Genomic DNA, 22,373 nt, shown 5'->3' with positions numbered 1-22,373 from the left:
TAAGCAGACACCCAAACCGTCAAACCTACGTCATCAGGGAAGGTCCTCCAATGCAGGGGGGAGGGGAAATTTCTGATTTTGATTAAAGATTACGAAGCCAAAAATTTTTTTTGTGTGGATTGACTTGCATGGATGAATTGTTTACCACAAAACGGCCAATTTAGGCAAACAAAGTAAGTATGGTCAATTTTGAATTCATGGGGACTTTAAATGCAGTAAATGAATGTTTTATATAGTTTGTACAATAATATCACATATTGTGGAATTTGGTAGTCTTTACAGAACAAGCTTAATTCACCATATTTCACATTCGGACTCTCAAACTGCCAGAAAGCATTTAGAAATTGCCTATATTTTTAGTCTGTTACTTGTTTCTAAAGACAACACTGCCACCAAGTGACCAATCATGAGTGTGATTATGGTTGAGTATATGTCATCAACAATGCAAGACTCTATAAATCTACTGTCCATGTGGAGGTCCATCCATACCTTCTTGTTTATAGGTGCTAATGTTTACAATAGATTCATATTCACCCTTCAGCATTATTATAAGTTAAATGATGTCGATGTGTATCACCAAATTACAGGAATCCCTTTAATGTTTTATTGTCTATGAGATCTTATCCAGAGAATAAAGAGCAGCCAGTTACTTCTGATGCTGATTATACAATGACTTTGGACTAATGTTGAGATTAAAGTTCAGAAAGAGCAATGTACAGTTTGGATAACTATAAATAAATTAGTTTATTTCTAATCACAAATCTGATAGGACTCGGCCAATGGCGTGTTTCTCATATGTGTGGGTTTAGTAGGGCGTCACTATGTGGTGCCTAAGGTTTCTTCAAGTCTTCCTACATGCAGGATCTTCCTTGAATGTGAGGCTATAGGATGTTTTCATGCTTATAACTCTGATTGGGTGAAAGTATCAGCACATCTTTCCTCAGCAAGCCACATGATCTGAGTCATTCATATCACAAGTTATTCATGTCACCAAACTGTAATATGGGGGGTTGTTCAAGTACTTAGGTTTATTAGTTTGTCAGTTGAAACATCAACATATGGTGTGAGATCTTTTCATATAAATGGATAATTTTATAGGTATTACAAAAGATGAGGTCATACAGGACATACTCTGTCCCAGTCTTCTTGAAAGCACTATCTTATCTTTTAACCAGATGTTTCCTAAGACTACAATTATGATAAAGTAAGGCAGTAAATATTTTACTTGTGCTCATAACAAAAGACAGCTTGCATTCATTAGTTTTTACCACATTTACTAATTCATAAACACAGTCCTTAATCAGATTGCATGGAATTATGTTTTTTTTTTTATAACAACAAATCATTGTTCAAAACTGTGAACCAGTTTTTAGTTCTACAACAGTTTTGCTACTGTTCCCTTTAAGTCATGAAAAAGTTATTTTTGTATTTTCTTTGAATGTTTAAACATCCAGTTTTTATATGTCTTAAAAACGGGTTTTCTTGGCTTTGCAAACGTTGAGGAAACATTCCAGTTGATATTTTTTTTTAACATTATGGAAATGTTACTTTGATAATGTTCTCTGAATGTTCTGAAACAAGTAGTAACATTTAGAAAAAGTTAAACGAATGTCCAACTACGGTAAAAAATGTTGCTACCTTAAATGTTTAAGTACAATCAACATGGATGTTTAAGTCATCTCGACTTAAATTACATTAAACTGACTTAACAATTAGTCGAAACTTGTAAAAAAAAAGTAGTTTGATTTGAATTTTGATCAGTTAAAGCGATGTAAAAACATATGTTGTCATAACTTATTGATTTTATATATTTATTTACAGTGAATGTTTCAGAAAAAAACACCCCATGCTCAATAAATGCTGATATTGTTACATTATTAAAGACCATACTTAATAACTTTGAGAGAACCTTGTCAGAAGGTTAGCCAAAGTTAAGAGAACATTCACGGTTAGCTGGGAAGTTCCTTCTGAAATATGTTCCCAGTAATGAAAACAAAGGGAGCTTACAGAGAAGCTTGATTTTGCTTGATTTTAATGTTTTGCAGGATCATTGCATGCATTCTATGAAATTATTTCTGAAACAGCAAACTCTTTTGAAGCTTAAAGGTTAGCGTAGTGGTTCTTATGCGGTGCAAATTGATTCAGATTTTCCCTTCTCCTCTCTCTTCATATGGCCACGGCTCTTGAAAAGGCCAATTTTTATGATCTTTAAGTGCAGTGATCATGTGGCCTTATTTCACTATCTGTATTATCATGGTGGGTTATCAGTAAATTTTGGTCAAGGTCAAGAAGAAGGCTGGTATATGAACATATCAGTGAATGATATATGTGAATAGTACAATTGCACCAAAATACTATTCTGTAATTTTGTGAAAAGTACTCTCTTAGGACACTCTGAAACACTCCACCTCCCCCAGCTCCACCTGCCTAGATCTGCTATAGGGTTTGTGTATGTCTATTCATGCAGCAGCATCATAACTTACATGCTCACAGCAGTCTATCTGTGTATTTATTGGCAGTAGCAAGTCCACACTTGCTCCGTGGCAGCAGAAGCGAAGCAGATTTAGTTCGACCAAATACATTAACATTGCCATATTCTAAAACTATTCAGAGAGTTGTCACGATTTAAACAAATAAATAAATAATTGTTGATAATAAGGTGTGCTTTCTTTCTAAAAGAGACCAAAATCTATTAAATTCTTTTTTTTATCCAAAGAAATACATATGGAAATTGAGATTTGTTTCGACACATTGACCTCATGACTATCATTTGTGATGCATTACTGGCCATACTGTTTTTACCAAACAGTTTTTTAGATAGTGGACAGTTTTAGTGGGTTGACACAGGATGGGTGGTCTAGAATTATGTACTTAGCATGTTTCCAGTTGCCGTGTTAAATGTATAATGCCCCATGTGTTCATAATAGACTATCAATGCATTGCCAAGTGCATATATATAGGCTCCAAATATGTTATCATCTGCATCCGAAAACGTAGGCAGCTGAATTGTTGCCTCGATGCCCTATCAGGCAATGACTTTGCAGGCAGCATTTGCACACGAAGGTTCCTCAAGAAACTGATTTCGGACATACTTCTGAGGCAGTGTTACGGTTTAATTATCTACATCAAAACAGCGGGAGCTTTGGTGAAAACTAAGTGAATATTTAATGAATACAATAGTAATTTCCCGCTAAAAATGACATCATAAGTGGAAAACGTTGATCAAAAATGTACATTTACACACAAACTGATGACCAGCCGCAACTTTCAGGCGCCATCTTTATTTTTCTAGCTCAACTGTCACAAAATGGAAAGCACAGGATTGTGGGATATCAAAGGCAGTGAAGGATACATCTATGCTGCCTTCAAAAATCGATCAGATGAAGGCATCTCAGGCTCAGGAAGTGATCATTGCATTCGGACATGCCTTGAAGCCTTCAGACCTTGTAATGCGTCATCCGAAGGCAGCTTTCATCTTTTTGTTTTTGCAATTGCGAGTTTATATCTCACAATTGTAAACTCAAAATGAAAAAAAATCTGAATTGTAAGATAAAAAGTCGCAATTACCTTTTCAATTTTGTTTTATTCAGTGGCAGAAACAACAGTGAAAAAACGTATGGGCAGGGCTTGATTTTGTCCATAGGGCAGCGGTTCCCAAACTTTTTTTCCTGCGCACCCCCTTCTATGTCCCAACCCGGTTGGCGCACCCCCAATCCTCACTTCAAAAAAAAAAAAATGCAACAAAGCTTTGTTTTATCGCTTTTGTTTTATAAAGACGCATGTTTAAACATGCGCTAATAACCAGAACACTCATGACAATAACAACATCAACAAAGTTTCAATATAATGCAACAAAGCTACGCACAAGTTTTCACTTTTAACCCTTTCACACGTAAGTTTAAAATATTTTAACTGACCCCACAGCGTGAGTTTTTCAAGGCGACCGTTATTTAGAACTTGTCACTTTAATGTTTCCATGGTGACGCGTCATTCCTTGTCACGTGACACAGCGCAACCACAACACAGCGCTGAATGAATGATGTTCTGCTTTTATGTCATTTTTCCTTTTTATCAAAAATATTCACAAATGTATTAGCTATAGCATTAAACACTGAGATTCCGATTGTCAAATATGTGCAAGTGGATGTGTTTTATTGTTCAAACGCCTTCATAACGATCGTTAGTTTGTGCCACAGTTCAGAGAATCGGATCTGTTGGATTTACAACACGTGACGTCAATTCCTCCACTTCTCACGAAATACATGAAAGTAAGAGGCCGGTGAACTGGGAGAAGAATAGGGTAAAATGTGAAGCTACGTACACAATGTGTATCTGATATGAATACAACGTGTCGTCTTATTATAATGAAAAGGATTAATATTGCCGCTTCCATAGAAATCAGCTAAATCAAAATCATTGTTTTGCTAGTACTTATGTGTATTTAAATGTCTGAAACCTAAAATAAACATTACGTGGTTGAAAACACTCAATGGTTGTGATATATGACAGCACTGGCTCAGCGCCAGCCAACACGCGAAAGCACATTTGTCACGTTACCGGCTGCAGTGCAGAGCAGTGCGTAGAAGACAGCAGCTGTTTTCAACGTTTCTATCAAAAACTAATAAATTATAGTTTTTTTAATTTAAAATAAAAGCGATTACAAAGGAAATGTTTACTGTTCATGGTTTTTATTTTATTGTATGGCAAAAAATCCCACTTACAAAACAGACCGCCATTACATTTTTCCTCTCGCGCACCCCCTGGTGGCAGCTCGCGTACCCCTGGGGGTGCGCGTACCACACTTTGGGAATCCCTGCCATAGGGAATTGATTCAATAGGTTTTCTATTGGTCAATCCCATGTGAGTGACAGGTTGCCACGCCCTTGTGCCTATAAACAAGAGAAGAGATTTAGCTACAACAAGAGAGAGGGGAAGTTATTTTGATTCAAGATTATGAGGTACATGAATTACACAAATAATGACATTTATAATAAATGCTGCAATATTCTATTAAAAACTAGGAAATGTCCGTTTTGATTTCATGGTGACTTTAAAAGTCGATGTTTTTTGTTTACCAATTTAATTGTAGAAATATGTTATTCACCGCCATTAATGTTTTTTTCAGCAGCAAAAATTTCTGATAATAGGAGAACATTACTGAGACCAAGTCGGTATAATAAAGCACTGTAGTCAAATGATCTCTATAGGCTGCATTCCCTGAGGCAACCCACTTCATATGACTCAATATGACTTTTGCTTCGATTACAGCACCATACATGCACAAAAAGAACTACAAAAAAATAATATACCTGACTGACCTTACGTTTTCATATTGAACTCAGTCATCTTTTTTTGCAATTAAATGAACAGGACAATCCAAAAATCCAAACAGGACAATATCCCCTTTAATTTTGCTTTCTTCCATTAACATTTTTGCAGTTGTCATGCTTTCCTAGGTTAGATTGACTTGCTTATCTGTGATCTCTGTAATTGAATAAATACAATTTGTACTTGTTTACATTTTAAGAACAATCATGAGGCCACGACAGTAATGAGGAGATAAGAATAAGAGAAGTTTGCACATTGTAAACAAGAGTGTACTGTAGGCCTATAACTCCTGTAACGAGAGGCGGAGCTTTCATCTTCCTGAAGCTTTATAGAGAGTTTGTGTTCGAACACTGAATGCCACTCTTCTAGGGAGAAACTTTGGACAAAGCGGGAAAGATGCAGTACGACTATGGTAAAAACAAGGAAGAGCATCCGGAGCCCATCAAAACTGAAGTAAAAGGTAGGTGGAGGAAAAGTCGGTGCCAAATGTCACGAGCCTGTAGTGAACCGTTGCCGTTTGTTTATTGATAAACCAGTAAGTAGGCTACTAAAAAACTTCTACGCGAAACATGAAACATTCATGCACTTTGACTGTAGAGTTTTATTGCAGGCCTATTTTTCATGAGAGGCAGCACGTCTGAGTTAAAGTAGCCTACTGTGATATTGTAAACATTAGCCTACTACACCTTTCACGATATGTGCTTTTTCTTATATTTATAGGTCTACCTCTGTCCATAATATAGGCTAATGTCAGAGAAATAACTACTAAACAAGAAATTACCAGAACGGATCCAAATGCACAATTTTGTATGTTATATTTTAGAGCCAGTAACGTTAAATATGTTTTGCAACAAAATGCCTTGCAGTAGGCTACTTCATGTCGTAAATTAAATTGATAACTTTTTTAACGGTCCTTGTAACAAAATACCAAGTTTTTAAAGGATCTGCCCAATGTGTATAGCCTATCATGTTTTACATGTAATAATTATGTGACCTAGCAAATTTCATCAATTTATTTTTCTGTAGAGGAATTATAGCAATTTATCTTTGTGCTTGGACTCCAAAATGTATTGTAAAATGTCCACCTGGAAGTTTGAGCAAAGAATAGTTTTATCAGTTGAGAACGCCTGATAACACCGAATATGTAATTTCAGCAGACATCATAAAACCTTTTTGATTGGCTCCAGATCAAAACGTAAAATAAGAATTTCAATCTATAATTCTATGTACCTTCATTGGATTCCTTCCCATTTATTTTTTAGGTTTTGTACATGGTTGTGAAAGTTTGAAAAAAAAAAAGCTTGATTTTAATGTTTGGTGTTTTCAAGGTTTGTCCATTTTGACTACCTTTTGAATTTTGAAAATCTTCCTTGAAAATGCATTATAACGTCCAGTAAGTTTTTTTTTTTTTAAAGTAACTTTTATTATAGATCGAGTCATGGATTGTGAGTCTCATTGTGTGTTGAGGCAGTGCAAGCACAAACAAAAGTTCTTGTGAATGATGATCAGCTCTCCTCAGCCACCGTTAAAGCAACCTGAAACAAGCTTTTTATTAACCTGAAATGATTAGATATAAACACAAGCGTGTGGAATGTGGAATATTATCTTTGAAGCAATGCGTTTTAGGCATATAGTGCTGGACATGGCGATATCTTCCATAGTAACTCATTTACTTAGGACAAATATTTGCATTGTGAAATAGGGTGCTGTAGTGTGTATACGTTAAAATCCACACTAGAACATACATCATTGTACTGTCTTGTCATTCACATGGTGAACAAATCACCTATTTTTTTTTAATTCACTTCATATCTTTGTATTAAATTACTTTACCAGCCAAAAGATTAAAATAGTAGCGGTAACATTTTTTACTCATTAACAAATAATACAGTTCATTGTAGTGTAAGATAGAGTTGCACGATTCTTCATAAATTAATCACATTTTTGTTGTTGTTTGAAATCGAATATTCTTCCACGATTCTGAATAGACAACTAAACAAAATTTAAGTTTAATAATTAAAAAGAAAATCAGTTTGAATGATTCAATGACTCAATCACAAAGACTTCATTACAAACTGAACAGAAATACAAACAAACTGCAACTGCAAACTGACTATATGTAAAATAATGCAAACATACTTTATGGATGTAATGTAATCTCACGTTTCTTTTTAATTTTATTGCTAAAATTGGAGTGTTGCTTTTCTTGAATTCTGTATTTTTGATATCCGGACTGTCATTGCTGCTGAAAGGTGTTCATGTTGCACCCTGTATGTATGTGAACTAGTGAATATAAATGTGTTGTGGTTTCAAATAGAGCATCTGAGGGAGTGAGCGTAAGTTTGACGTCTTTCTGTCTACCGACTGTCACAATCCATCTTTCTCCGTTTTTCCCCCCTCTTTTAGAAAGCAATGCAATAGTGGAGTTTTTTTCTTTTGGAAATTGGAGCACACATTTTTTTATTTGCTATGGTCTACCATTCATATAAAAGTTTACTGGGCTGTTTTTGCATGTAATGTACATCTGATTATTCATTGAACTTTTATTTTGTCTTGACTGGATTTTATGATTGAATGAGCTCATAAACAGGCCAGATTTTGCAATTATGAATATGGATTTTTATTATTGTAAACCGCTACCCCACCCATGGAAAACACCAGCTGCGCTGATTAAAAGTGCTAGAAAAGTGCTTGAATTCCACTCCTAAAAATCTTTATGAATATTTTCACTTGGATTTATTTTTATTCATTTAGCAGATGCTTTTATTCACTTGAAACCGAGAGAGAAATATAATCAATTTATCAGAGGCAGACAATTTTAGTATAATCATAATACTGAATTAGTTTCAGTAGTAAACCAGAATGGTGCACGACTTGAGCAGAAGTGTACATTACAGAAAAGGCCAGAAAACGGAGAAAAGATTCATTTGTTTTAGGTGCCTTAAGGAGTGTCTATTTATGTTTCTGGTTAAGTTTGCTTGTGGAGGAGGCCTTGAGCAATTTTCTCTTTTTGAATGGTTCTATTAGCTTAATAGCAGATGGTTTGGACCGAGAAGTGGACATAATCAGCGAATTAGACCAAACTGCTCCACTTTAACTCCAGTTTAAACCATGTTTCATCTTCTCTGCAGGCTTGGTTCCTGAATGGCTGAAGGGCACGCTTATACGCAATGGACCCGGCCTTTTCTCAGTGGGAGAGACGTCATACAACCATTGGTTTGATGGAATGGCACTTTTGCACAATTTCACAATTAATAAAGGTATTTACTTTATTGCTTACTAAGATATGATATAGACATTTGATCTGAAAACAGGATGCACAGGTGGTCTTTCATCAGTTCTTGTCTCACAGCCTTCTGTTTGAGGACTGTCATCAGGGACCTTTGTCACCTCAGTGCTCCACACATGAATGTTTTTTGACTATTGATTAATTTTCAGGAGAGGTAACATACAGGAGCAAATATCTTCAAGGCGACACCTACAAATCCAACATGCAGGCCAACAGGATAGTGGTGTCAGAGATGGGGACCATGGCGTACCCAGACCCATGCAAAAATATATTCTCCAAGTAAGTAACGTTACTGCAACTGATTCAGAAAGAATCATGTATTTATAAAAACTTGATTCTTCAATGGAAAGTTACAATGCATTAAACCTAAATGGAAAAATCTCTCTTAAAATATCCCATAAGACAATAATTAATCATTAATTTAATTATAGAGCGTAATACTACTATATAGCTCAAATTTAGTACTTGACCCTTAACAATGAATTTTAGGCATTTTTATGGATCACACTCAAATTAACCAATGTGACTGAGAATTGAAAATCTTATAAAACCTATTAACACAATCAGCTAAAATTCAACTAGTGACTATAAGAATAGTTAGATTTTAATGTTCTTTTCACCTAAAACGGCTCATCAGATCATGTTAAATAATAAAATGTCAAATTTGTTCCTGTATGTGTGTATAAGCGGCACTGTGTTATTTGTGAACTAATTGTTCTTTTTAACTCTTTTTTCAGAGTGATCACCTTCCTCAGCCACACCATCCCGGACTTCACTGACAACTGTGCCAATAACATCATCAAATATGGAAATGACTACCATGCTACATCTGAAACCAATTATATTCGTAAAATTGACCCCTTCACTTTAGAGACTCAAGAAAAGGTAAAAATACTGCTTGTACATATATCTAGTTTAGTCTTGAAACGTGGCACAGGCTGATCACACTACAGTATCTGGTATTGGCTGAATCTGCAGCCAATGAGATTTCTTGCTCAACATTTAAAGTCCCCCTGTGGTGAAAATCAAGCTTTTAATGTTGTTTATATAATGTCTATGTGGTGTTTTTAATGTTTTAAAGGGATACTCCACTTTTTTTTGGAAATAGGCTCATTTTACAACTCCCCCAGAGTTAAACTGTTGAGTTTTACCGTTTTTGAATCCATTCAGCCGATCTCCGGTTCTGGCGGTACCACTTTTAGCATAGCTTAGCATACATCATTGAAGTGGACAAGACCATTAGCATTTCTTAAAAAAAAATGACCAAAGAGTTTAGATATTTTTCGTATTTAAAACTTGACTCTTCTGTAGTTACATCGTGCACTAAGACCGACGGAAAATGTAAAGTTGTGATTTTCTAGGCTGATATGGCTAGGAACTATACTCTCATTCCTGCGTAATAATCAAGAAAGTTTACTGCCGTACCATGAGTGCAGCAGGCGCAATGATATGACGCAGCGCCTGAAAATAGGCTACCTTCCGTCAACATAACCAACGTGACCATAGACAACCCATAGATTATGTCTATGAGACAACCTGCTTGCACAGGGAGCCTATTTTCAGGCACTGCGTCATATCATTGCGCCTGCTGCACTCATGGTACGGCAGTGAAGTTTCTTGATTATTACGCAGGAATGAGAGTATAGTTCCTAGCCATATCAGCCTAGAAAATCGCAACTTTACATTTTCCGTCGGTCTTAGTGCACGATGTAACTACAGAAGAGTCAAGTTTTAAATAGGAAAAATATCTAAACTCTTTGGTCATTTTTTTAAGAAATGCTAATGGTCTTGTCCACTTCAGTGATGTATGCTAAGCTATGCTAAAAGTGGTACCGCCAGAACCGGAGATCGGCTGAATGGATTCAAAAACGGTAAAACTCAACAGTTTAACTCTGGGGGAGTTGTAAAATGAGCCTATTTCCAAAAAAAGTGGAGTATCCCTTTAAGACAAACCATGTGCAGATTCATAAGTCAACACCATTGCTGAGTATTTTCTCTTTAAAACTATAGTGTACACAGAACGAAGTTTACTAAATGTGATTTGGTTCCTTCAAGACCAAATACGTTAACAGCGTAAACATCCATTAACATGCTAAAACTATTCTGAGTTGTCATAATTGTAATGCTGTTCTTAATTTCTGTTCTCAGCGAATATTGTTGTTGCTTTATTCACTCTAGGTGGACTACCTGAAACACCTTCCTGTCAATATTGTGGCATCACATACGCATTATGATAAAGAGGGAAATAGCTACAGTATGGGAACATGCATTGCAGAGAAGGGCAAAACCAAATACACTTTGTTCAAGGTTGCAGGAGGAAGTAAGTATACTGCGTTTCACGGTGCACATTACTATTACTCATCTTAGGGGTTTGTTCCAATCCAAAACCCCAAGTATTAAACTTAGCCTGCATGTTTCATAGAGATTTGGGAGTAGCTAATTTTTGAGTTTTGCAGAGGCAAGAATCGCTTGCATGTAAACATTGTTGTTTTTGCAATACCGTTTAATGCTACTAGTGGCTGCTACATGAAATGCCTCATCTTTAAGCATGGGAGCTTTCAAAACACTCCTTTGAACCAGTAGTACGGAGTGTGTTGAACTGCCAAAGTCACATGATTTCAGTAAACGATGCATGGGTTTGTCATACATGTGTCAATTTAAATGGTTTGCTACTAGGGGTGATTTCAGAACCTGTGCCTTTTTTTTTTTTTTTTTTTACCTGATCTTGGATAGCGTAGACCTTTTTTACCTGATCTTGGATAGCGTAGACCTTTTTTAATATTACATTTGTAGAATAATAAAAGGTAGTAGTAGTATATTGTCTCTTATTGATCTGATTAGCCAAGCCCTCCATTAAGACCCACTATATACATTTATTTTTGTTTCTTCACTTAGGGGTAAAAAGAAGTTTCCCTTACGAAAATTAACCATGGTTTTACTACAAATAAAACCAAAAAAACATGGTTATTAAACCATGGTAACTACAAATGGTTTTGCTACACTAACCATAGTTTAACCGTGGTATTTTTTGTAAAACTGTGGTTATACAAATGGTACTCAATCTGCCAAAAAACTGTGGTTACTACACTTTTACTATAATAAAACCATGGTTAATTTTTGTAAGGGTTGAAATACCTTTTCAGTAGTATGCTGTTAGCGAACATCATGACGCCACCCACACTGCTGCGAGCGACGTTTACATGAATATGTGCTGCGCGCTTCTCTCTCAATAACAAAAGAAACACACAACAAAAATTACAGCGGTGAGAAAACAGCAGTTAAGAAAGCATCGGATCTTAGCGATGTGCATATGTTTGTTCATGTTTTTATTTGTGTCTGACCTCGATGAAATGAACCAGAGAAGGCGGAGCCTCAGAGCCATAATCACCACGGACCAATGGTAGTTCGAAGGTGTTTACCAGCCGGAGCGAACTTTTCCAGAAAGTTTGCCTGAAACAAACTCCAAATGAACTTCGTTTTGGCCTGATTTTGATTAAAATTCACATCGCACAAGTTTATTCTTCGATTTTGCTTGAAGTATTAAAATAAGAACACATACAGACACTTCATACATAGTGGTATTAGATGATTTGTAGATTATATTAAAGGGGTAGTTTTGTCATCACTTACTCACTCATGTTGTTCCAAAGCTGTATGAGTTTCGTTCCTCTGTTGAACACAAAAGATGATATTTTAAAGACTGTTGGTAATCAAACAGTTGACGGTAGCCATTGACTGCCATAGTAGGAAAAAAATACCATGGAAGTCAATGGCTGTCGTAAACTTTCTGGCTACGAAACATTCTTTAAAATATCATCTTTTGTGTTCAACAGAAAAAAAGAAACGCCTACAGCTTTGGAACAACATGAGGGTGAGAAAAGGATGACAATTTTCATTTTTGAGTTAACTATCCCTTTAACTAAATAGAAAACATTCGTAATTGGTTTGTAAAAGCTGTCTGACAGGTTTTTAAGCAGTTTTTGTTGCGTTTACGTTTTGACCAGCACGTGTTGCCAGTGTGTGGTGTTTCGAGTGCATCGAAAACTTTGAACAAACCGAATCAATTGCTTCGCAAAAACGCTCAGTTACTCCTATGACTAATTTTGACTTGCTAAGACCTACCAACCCTCAACAATTGTTTCTCAGGTAGCTCAGACGGGTCTCCACTGAAAAACGCTGAGGTCGTGTGCACCGTGCCCTGCCGCTCTCTCCTCACACCCAGTTATTACCACAGCTTTGGCATGACCGACAACTACTTCATCTTTATCGAACAGCCCTTGAAGCTGGATATCCTCAAAATGGCCACTGCCTACCTGAGGAGGGTAAGCTGGGCCAGCTGCATGAAGTTCCACCCTGAAGACAGCGTAAGGACAAACCCTTTCAGAGATTTGAATGCATGTTTGGTCACTCGATTGTCAGCTGGACAATGTTACCGTTTACTTCGCATCTCTAAACTCCTTTTACCTCTTACATTCATTAGACCCTGATTCATCTCATTGACCGAAAGACAAAGAAGGAAGTTGGGACCAAATTCTACACGGGTGCGATGGCTGTCTACCATCATGTCAATGCCTTTGAAGATGATGGGCATGTTGTTTTCGATGTGATCGCCTATGATGACAACAGCTTGTATGACATGTTTTACCTGGACAAGCTGAAGGAGCAGATGGGCAATAATACTATGTATGTCAAGCCCAAGTGCAGAAGATTTGTGTTGCCACTTAGTGACAAGGTACATTATGTTGGTAACAGTGTTTGCAAGGCAGCAGTGTATTCATGTTTGTCAAACATTCTGGTTAGGGTTGTTTTTTTAAGCTGCCATGCAAACACTGGCATTTCCATCAATGGAAATCTACTTTATTATGTTGTACTCAAAGCCTCTGATCATAGACAACGAACGTAATTTTTTCTTTGACTCTCAGGGTGAGACAGGTGAAGATCTGGTCAAACTTAAATACACAAGAGCCAGTGCTGTGAAGGAGAAAGATGGGAAAGTTCTGTGTCAGGGCGAAGTACTCTGTGATGGTAAGCTAATGACACTGGGGTGACTTTATTCTGTGTGTTTGTGTGTGTTTCTGTCTATCTGTCTGTCTGTCTGTCGTATTGATCTGTCCATCAAGTGTAATTCTTGACGTGACGTGGGTGCGTTCTTACTAGGGATGTCCCGATCCGATACTCAGGATCGGTATCGGCTCCGATACTGCCATTTTTGCGGGATCGGGTATCGATCAGACATCGATCAGACGAGGCCGATCCAAATCCGATATTGTGGGTATACTATTATGTGTTATTGTTAAGCCCCACAAAAGGCACAAAAACATTCTAAAGTACCATAACGTTTTCGTGCACTCTATTATAAGTGTTCTGAAGCCATTATGTGAGATATAAATTAATATTTAAGTCACTAAATTCAAGATCACGTAAACTTTTCCCTCTCGCGGCTGTCAGTCATTCTCCATTCAGCATTCAAACAGCGCGTAGCGTTCGGTTACAGTCAATGATGAAACTATCTTCAAGATGATTCAATGTTAATACTATTATACTTGATCTGTAAGATAAAGGTCTATGTTTTCGCATAAAACAACTTTATCTTGCTGGACTTTATTGCTGTAACTCAATCGTGTTACTCTCTACCGGGTGTCGGACGCTGTCGGTTTGATCACAACACTAGAGTCAGAGCACTATAATTGTTCTTCACGCGCACAGTAACTGAAATTTAAAACTGTTAAAAGAAAAGGCTCAATAAACGATTGCATAGATAGATACTGTATAATACACTGTCCATCAATATGTATCTCCGTTGTGCTTTGAACTTTTCAAAGCGGACTCGACGCGCTGCGTGCTGTAACTCCACGTGGCTTCAAGCGCATCATTCTCCGCTCGGGATGCGCATAAGCGCTTTGTGCCGCACTGTATTGAAGCCTTTCATATCATAATGCAGTGACGCAATTAAAGCTTATTAACATTAATAATTTTTATAATAGCATTTTTGTCATAGATTATGATAATATATTTTGGGGATTTGTTGTTTATCTTTATAATGAAGCTGTCTGTATTAAGTAGATTGTGTTTAACACACACAAGAGTGATAATCAGTTTAACACACAGTTATAGAAATTCGACTTGATTTAAAAAACAAAAACTGTACTGGTATTTACAATGTAGAATGCTGCTGTTTAAATTGTTTTAACTTTAAGCCTGTTGGTAGCTAGCTAGCTTTAAGTACTGAAGTACCTGTTTTTTCTTTCATTTATATATTTCTTTATTTTTTTGTAGTGTTTGAATAAAGGGTGACAATCTTTCATAATCAACTGTTGTTGTGGACTATATAGGAGGTATATTTTAGGTGGCTAATTGAGAAAATTGCTATATTTTTTATTAGTTTAAGAATAAAATAAAACTATCGGATTAATATCGGTATCGGCAAAAGCCAAAGCTGCGGCATCGGTATCGGTATCGGAAGTGAAAAAGTGGTATCGGGACATCCCTAGTTCTTACTTACCTGTTAATAAGTCTTCCCATTAACACCAACCTTTATTTATTCAGACCAATTTGTGGACGCAGAATCTGCACTCAAAAATGAAAGGCAGGATTTATTGTGTAAACAACGTAACCGGCCAATCACAGCATGATGGAGGCATTGGCATCTCTCACTTGACTTTTCCCCATTAATTCTCAATTACCCGCCCACCAAACCCATGGCACACACTGTGTGCATGCGTGTGTATGCATGTGTGTTAGACTTGTAGTCAAGACCGCCTAAACCGAGACCAAGACACTACCAACACCAGAGGGTATCAAGACCAAGTCGAGACCAAGACCAAGTCGAGACCAAGACCAAGTCGAGACCAAGACCAAGTCGAGACCAAGACCAAGTCGAGACCAAGACCAAGTCGAGACCAAGACCAAGTTCTAGACCCAGTTGAGACCAAGACCGGGACAAAGTCGAGACCGGAGGGAAAAAAAAACAGACTAGTGTTGAAGCTAAGCAATAACTTGTATGAATTCAAGAACAGCAGCATATAGGGTTCAGCCGCAGTTTACATTCAATACATATTAGACGGTATTACTTCAACTACACAGGCAGAACAATACAGAGACAGACCATGTCATGTGTGTGACTGTGAGCTCACTTTAAATGTTTTTGCAGACTGTTTTTTTTTTTTTTTTTTTCATCAAAACCCATCATGTTCATCAGTGGTTGTATATCAAGCAGGGACACGTTTGTGTGCATTGTTTTGTGATTTCACCAGAACGAATAGAGAGTATCCGCAACGGATTGAAGCGCACGTCCGAGTGAAGACAGTGCGGTGTGTGCGAGCCACACGAGAAAACCCTGTATCCGCGCCACTCATCGCAGCGGCCACGAGCACTTTGATCACCTGATTTAAAAAACACATATCATGTACAGTTTTTGAGACAGCGAGACCTAGACAAGACCGAGAGGTCCGAGGACAAGACCAAGACCAAAGACCGTCAAGGCCGTGACAAGACCGAGACCACGTAAAAGTGGTCTCGAGACTCGAGACATACATATAGTGTGTGTGTGTGTGTGTGTGTGTGTACTGTATCTGCCTGTCTGTGTATGTACAGTATCAGTCTGTCTGTCTCACAGTTTTATTTGTTATTTGTAATACTCTTTTAACCTCTAAACTTATGTTTTGCATTTAGGTGTCGAACTTCCAAGAATTAATTACAATTTCAATGGAAAGAAGTACAGATATTCTTACATGTGTTGTGTGGACATATCCCCACTGGCCACAAAGGTATTTATCTCTTTAATTTTACAATACATTTATGAACTTGGCAGGACTTTCAAACATTTTATCAGTAAATGCATTCCATAAGAATCAAACCCAGGCCTAGCGACAGGAACACATTTTTGCCAATCAGAACTAAGCACTGACCCGTTATTTTTTATTATTATTTTTTTTTTTACAGATTGTAAAGTTTGATGCTGAAACAAAGCAGCAGCTTGAGTGGAATGGAGAGGACGGATTTGCATCAGAGCCCGTTTTCATTCCCAGGCCTGATGCAGTTGATGAAGATGATGGTTAGTTACTGCCTTTCATAATAAATATGACCAAATTGGTCAGCTTCAATTGTCTCAAAAAAATGTACGCCAAAAAAAAAAAAAACGCTTTATACATTTTTAGCTCAACTTGTCTCTTTTTTGTCTTCATTTTTTAGGTGTAATCCTGACAGTTATCATAAACGCCAAACCAAGGGTGGGTGGCTTTCTGCTGATGCTTGATGGCAAGTCTTTCAAAGAAGTTGCCCGGGCTTGTGTAGATGTAGAGTTTCACATGGACATGCATGGCTACTTCATACCAGACAGTAGTTAAGAGTTTCATGTCTGCCAGCCGTCTAGGCATAATGACAGAGATGGAGAATGTCCTGTAAATGTTGATATTTTGATGGTCTAGTTACAAAGTTGTCAAAAATGTACTGCATTATCAGCTGTAAAGTGGACCATGCATAAATAACTGTAAAAATGTTTCTACAAATCGTGCTTTGTTTGCTTGTTTGTGAATAATATAAACGTGTAAAAAAAAAAAGGTACTGCTTGAAAGGTCATTAATTGCATTTAGTAATATCAGACAAATATGTGAACTGTTGTGCTGTGTTTTTTGCTTGCATAAAGCAATCATAAATTGAAGATATTATTCTGTAATTGTGGTGCTTGCCAGTGTTTGAATTGTCAGAACTTTAGGGTGGTTTAAATACCAGCCTGTATGAATCTTTTTAGGGAATCGATTTATAAGTTTCAAATCAATAGGATGATTCAAACCTTTGAATCCACCTTTTTTTGTTTCTTCCTCTCACCATTTTATCCCCCATTTATAAATAATAGGACCCTTACTATAAACAGGAATACATTATTCAACAAGAGACGTATGAGAAAAAAGTTTTATATGTTGTTTTGATAGATGAATCTGGTCAATCTTTTCAATATAATTCATTTATGGACAAATTTAATCCTTTAGAGAAGTTAAAAGTGTGTGTAGAGCAATCCCTCTTATATTAAAACAACACTCTTACATATTCAAATGTATTTAAGTTGCCCGAGTTGAAGATTGGCCAAGTATACATTGGGGATAAAAAGTGCAAAGTAATAGGAAATGTATTAAAATGTACACACTAGTAAAAGTGTATATATATTTATTTTTTGGATAATGACACATTTAGAAAAAAACACTTATCTTAAATGGCCAATTGTACCTAAAATGAAGGACACAAGAAATATTTTTGTTTTTTTTTGGCGGCCAGTCACATTGCAGTTCTGGGAGGATCTTTAGATCTGGCTAAATATCGTTCCTGAAATTCCTTTACTAAATTTATTTCAGGTCTTGCTGGCCTCTCAAAAAATATGTAACCGATGTTAAACATTATTATTATGGGTAAATAATATGCATAAAAGCTTATTAAATAACAGTAAACCCTCTTTAACCTGCTTTAAAAATAATGTAACAATTATTTATCATCCATAAAACATAGCCAAAGATAATCAATCCCTGGTGAATTGTATATAGTCATGTACGAGTCTATTTTCTTCTAAGATTTTGTACATGCTTCAATTATATTTAGTTTAAATTTATTTTTTCCTTGCAACCCCCCTTAAGTGTAAAGATTTACCATTTGTTTATTGTACTGAATATGCTACTTTTTCTTTTATACACATGAACCTGTTATAAACAAAATTATTTGATTACACGTTATTTGCGTATATTTTCATATGGATATTAGTGTTCCCTACTTGAGATTGTAAAATTATATTATTCACAAAAAAGAAAGAAAAGAAAAAAAAGAAAAATGCTGGTGGTGGTAATGCCGTAAATGAAAAAACAAAAAACAAAATCCAGTATATGATCGTTAACATTTGGATCACTAGGGGGCGCCAGAGGTGAGAACCTGCACGCGATGATGACGACATATTCCTGAGACGCGCGCTGGAATTGAACAGGACATGACTTTGTCAAGTGTGTTTTCAGCTTAATATAGGCTATATTTATATTTTATTATACTTTGATGCATTGAGGACCTGTCTGAAACCAACATGTCTCTGCTCAGAGCCCTCAGATACAACGTAACTATCTAAATCTTGTCTTGTTTTTATTTTAACGCGTATATTTTGCTTGCAATACGTCACGATGACAGTCCTAATACAATGTGTTTATGTCAGAGAGTCGTTTGTGAACCCACGCAGCGAGCTAAAGTCACCTTGTCAAATACCAGGCATACATAATGTCATATTGTAATCATTTACCGTCATGTTTCCCTGTGTGTTTAGTCTCAAACGTTGTGTAGAAATGTAATCTCGCGCTCTTCGTCCAGTCTGACTGATGGAGAGGTGCGAATCAAACGAGTATTAAAGGAGAAGTTTCCTCAGGCTTCGGCGCTCAAGGTTGTGGATATATCAGGTGAGTCCTGACTTTAAATGATCTGATATTATCTTTAGACAGTTAGGTAATGTGCATTAATATAACTGGGCTCATTTCAGGAGGCTGTGGTGCCATGTACGAAATACACATCGAGTCTGACGAGTTTAAAGGGAAGAGAACTGTACAACAGCACCAATTAGTCAATCAGGTAAGTTAAATGAAGTATTCATAATTAGGTTCAGTAAAATAGAGCAGTAAATAGTTCGCATCTTTTAGCTTTTTACACTGCTGTCAAATCAATTAATATCACTTAACATAAAAGTGTGTGTGTACGTGACGTGTACACTGTCGTTCAAAGTTTTGCGATCTGTAAGTTTTTTTAATGTTTTAAAATAAAGTCTCTTATGCTTACCAAGGCTGCATTTATTTGTTTAAAAATACAAAACAAACTAATATTGTCAAATATTATTACAATTTTAAATAACTGTGTTTTTTATTTGAATATTTTAAAATGTAATTTATTCTTGTGATCAAAGCTGTATTTTCTCAAGAAACATTTCTGATTGGACCCTAAACTAAAATGTTGCCTAATATCTTATAATATACTATTCGGTCACAAGATTGGAATAATAATTTAGATTTTTTTTCATATTTTTGATTGAAGTCTCTACTGCTCTCCAAGGCTAAAAGATTTCTATTTGAATATATTTTAAAACGTAATTTATTCCTGTGATGGAAAAGCTGAATTTTCAGCAGCCAGTCTTCAGTGTTCAAAGTTTCAAAGATCAAATTGCAGATAAATAGAGTTACTGTCTCCCAAAAGAAAGAACCAATTCTGAAACGAGTCGTCAGTAATTTCAGTCTCAATTCCTGAATGAACCTATGTAGGTGTGTAACAAATTTGCATAATACCAGGCTATGGTCTTCATTGGCTGCCCGCGAACAACGCAGAGCTGGCAACTCTCACGCATTGGCCGTGAGACACACGCATTTGATTGGTTTCACACGCTCACACGCCACAGCCCCGATTTCTCACGCTGAAGTGTCAACCTAGTCGGTCAAATGTATATCTACCTGTTGAGCCACTCATGATCGACTAGTTATGCCGAAAATTATTTAAAATCTCCCGTAATCTAGAGCGAGCGCGCACGCGAGACAGAGATTGTGCTCCAAACCGCGTAGCGCGCGCACGGCAGAGAGGGAAAGCGAGCGAGAGACCTTGCGTGTGCAAGCACCCCCCCCTCCCCCCGTTGGAGAATGTCATCCCATACCGACGCCCCCCCCTGTCGGAAAAGTCTCACGCCAAGCTAAACTCAAAAGTTGGCAGCTATGACAACGTCTACTTCGACCCTCAAACACTGTAATTGTATCTGAGTCTGGAAGAGTGTGGTTGATGTTGTCGACATGTTGAGAAGACGCTGTTTTCTGCACTGCAAAAGCAAATCCACTTTGATGCACTTTAAAAGGAGAAGACGGGCTCAAATTGATACGGTAAAACCGACGCCATCGTTCATATTACTGTGTTTACCAAGGGGGTAATCCACCAGCCGGAAACTGAAGTCTCCCCGGGGGCCGCCATTGGCTAGCAATTGACTAGCAATTCCATTGACTCTCATTCATTTTGGCGCCACTTTGACAGCGAATAACTTTACATCTGAGGCGTCCAAAGACTCAATTTGCCCATTGTTTATTTCTAAAGAAACACGACAATGTATAAAAGGCTCCATTACCTTGTATCTTACGTTATGGCCCCGTAGAAGCAGTTTTTGTAAAAATAGGCTAACGATTGCATCATAACACGCGACTCTCTGTCGCGCAGTAGAGAAATTACCGTATAGACAGAAGTAGAAGCTCGCGGGCAATCGGGGGGACGTGGAGGCATAAAGTCAAGGGAGAAGCCCATAGAGAGTCATAAAGTTGCTCTTGCTGCTGCTCATGGACAGCTCCTACTCACGCTCTCCGGCTCTGTGAGATTCGGAAGGGAATGATTCAGATTCCTCTTGGCACCGCTACTAGAAGACTTACCGCTGTCAGACAGGTTACTCACGTCACATCTACGTCATCCAGCTCAGTGTGAGCCTGCGCAGTCGCTCGGCCATCAGGAAGTGAGTGCTTCTAATTGACTTCACTTTTCTCTGTTGAAGTCTATGGGGTCGCTGTGTCCATTTCTTTTACTGTCTATGGTGTTTACTAGTGCGGAGGAAGAACTGAAAATCAATGGTCGTTTCGTTTCCGACGCGTGCTGTAAGCATTCGACCAATCACAACAGACTGGGCCGTCCGACCAATCGGAGCAGAGGAAGCTCTTGGAAAGGGTTTAGGGTTTAGACCGAATTTTTAATCGAACCATTTCAGACACTGTGAGAAAAGAGGTGAAAATAATGACCTTTAAAATAGCATAATAGGGGCACTTTAAAGTAGTATTTATTAAGTGAAAATAATAATCTGTGGTTTGTCTTTCAACAGGCTCTTAAAGATGAGATTAAAGCCATGCACGGTCTACGCATATTCACTGATGTTTCTAGAAAGTAGGAGCTTCTCAGCGCCATTCTCACACTGTGTCAGTCTGCTGTCTCACTACAATATTGTATCACACACATCTGTCTGTCTCCTTAATAAATAAAGCAGAGTTGCTTGCAGAGTAACAGTGGCAGGAAAATACTTTATAGGTTTTATGAATAAAAGATGTACAGTTAAAAAAAGATATACAAGGTATGGTTCACGAATGCTGTAAACGCACAAGATAAAGGAATGTAATAATATTGTTTTTGCCTATAAATGAGTGTGCAAGAAAAAAGACGTGTGGGTTGTTTGAATCATCAATCAGTAATTTATCTGTTTTTTCCTATTCTGTCTTTAAGTCTGTTGAACCATTAAATGATGTCACTTCCCTTTCCTTGGCAAACTTGTGTGGCACAAGATTGATATAGGGACAAGCTAATCAATTATTATGTCATATGTAATTGATTCACTGATTGCACTTTTAAAATGACCAAATCCTTCTGTAATATTAGGTTTACAGAAATCATTTTCACTACTAGATAGAAAGCGTTAAAAGAATTGTGAATTTTATCTCCAATTGAATACTGTGCATTAACCTCAATATGTATAGTTTTTTTTCTGAACTAATTCCTATAACAATGAAAGTGCTTATTTGAACCCTTCTTCCCCTCAAGTTTTGTTACATTACGTATGCTATTACTAGTTTTACGGTACTGTAGTTTATTTGAGTACCGTATGTGATAATGATGCTCTGCTTTCCAATCTGGATGAAAGCAGTCGATCTGATTCATTTTGGCGAATCGGTTCGTTCGGAGAGCTCGTTTCAATGGTTCAAACTGATTCATTGACATGCCAGACGTCCAAATGTCGGCG

At 37.1% G+C, this 22,373-nt stretch overlaps 2 protein-coding genes across 2 annotated transcripts; both read left to right on the top strand.

Annotated features, from left to right (window-relative positions):
* The first annotated feature begins 5,648 nt into the window (after positions 1-5,648).
* bco1 (beta-carotene oxygenase 1) lies at positions 5,649-17,291 on the top strand. Its single transcript, XM_056265791.1, has 11 exons — positions 5,649-5,788; positions 8,460-8,588; positions 8,767-8,896; positions 9,355-9,502; positions 10,796-10,937; positions 12,764-12,981; positions 13,098-13,349; positions 13,540-13,642; positions 16,289-16,383; positions 16,559-16,670; positions 16,808-17,291. Exons 1-11 carry the CDS (start codon positions 5,725-5,727, stop codon positions 16,960-16,962), a joined length of 1,548 nt encoding a protein of 515 aa, XP_056121766.1. The 5' UTR covers positions 5,649-5,724; the 3' UTR covers positions 16,963-17,291.
* A 1,250-nt stretch (positions 17,292-18,541) lies between these two features.
* On the top strand, positions 18,542-21,818 carry bola3 (bolA family member 3). The gene is made up of 4 exons (XM_056265739.1): positions 18,542-18,704; positions 18,909-19,038; positions 19,119-19,207; positions 21,465-21,818. Exons 1-4 carry the CDS (start codon positions 18,675-18,677, stop codon positions 21,528-21,530), a joined length of 315 nt encoding a protein of 104 aa, XP_056121714.1. The 5' UTR covers positions 18,542-18,674; the 3' UTR covers positions 21,531-21,818.
* The last annotated feature ends 555 nt before the right edge of the window (positions 21,819-22,373 follow it).

This window comes from Rhinichthys klamathensis, unplaced genomic scaffold (assembly GCF_029890125.1).
Source record: "Rhinichthys klamathensis goyatoka isolate OS25496 unplaced genomic scaffold, OSU_Roscu_1.1 h1tg000240l_1, whole genome shotgun sequence".
Lineage (NCBI taxonomy): Eukaryota > Metazoa > Chordata > Actinopteri > Cypriniformes > Leuciscidae > Rhinichthys > Rhinichthys klamathensis.
Note: the sequence above shows the minus strand (reverse complement) of the source record. Positions and strands in the feature narration are given on the sequence as shown.

What these genes read in the sequence shown, in the direction of transcription:
- bco1 (XM_056265791.1), top strand. Translation starts at nt 5,725, where the DNA reads ATGCAGTACGACTATGGTAAAAACAAGGAAGAGCATCCGGAGCCCATC. An exon ending in TGTTGCCACTTAGTGACAAG is followed by an intron (nt 13,350 to 13,539) that starts GTACATTATGTT and finishes TTTGACTCTCAG; the next exon opens with GGTGAGACAGGTGAAGATCT. An exon ending in GGGCGAAGTACTCTGTGATG is followed by an intron (nt 13,643 to 16,288) that starts GTAAGCTAATGA and finishes TTTTGCATTTAG; the next exon opens with GTGTCGAACTTCCAAGAATT.
- bola3 (XM_056265739.1), top strand. Translation starts at nt 18,675, where the DNA reads ATGTCTCTGCTCAGAGCCCTCAGATACAAC. An exon ending in TCAGAGCCCTCAGATACAAC is followed by an intron (nt 18,705 to 18,908) that starts GTAACTATCTAA and finishes CTGTGTGTTTAG; the next exon opens with TCTCAAACGTTGTGTAGAAA. An exon ending in CAAGGTTGTGGATATATCAG is followed by an intron (nt 19,039 to 19,118) that starts GTGAGTCCTGAC and finishes GGCTCATTTCAG; the next exon opens with GAGGCTGTGGTGCCATGTAC.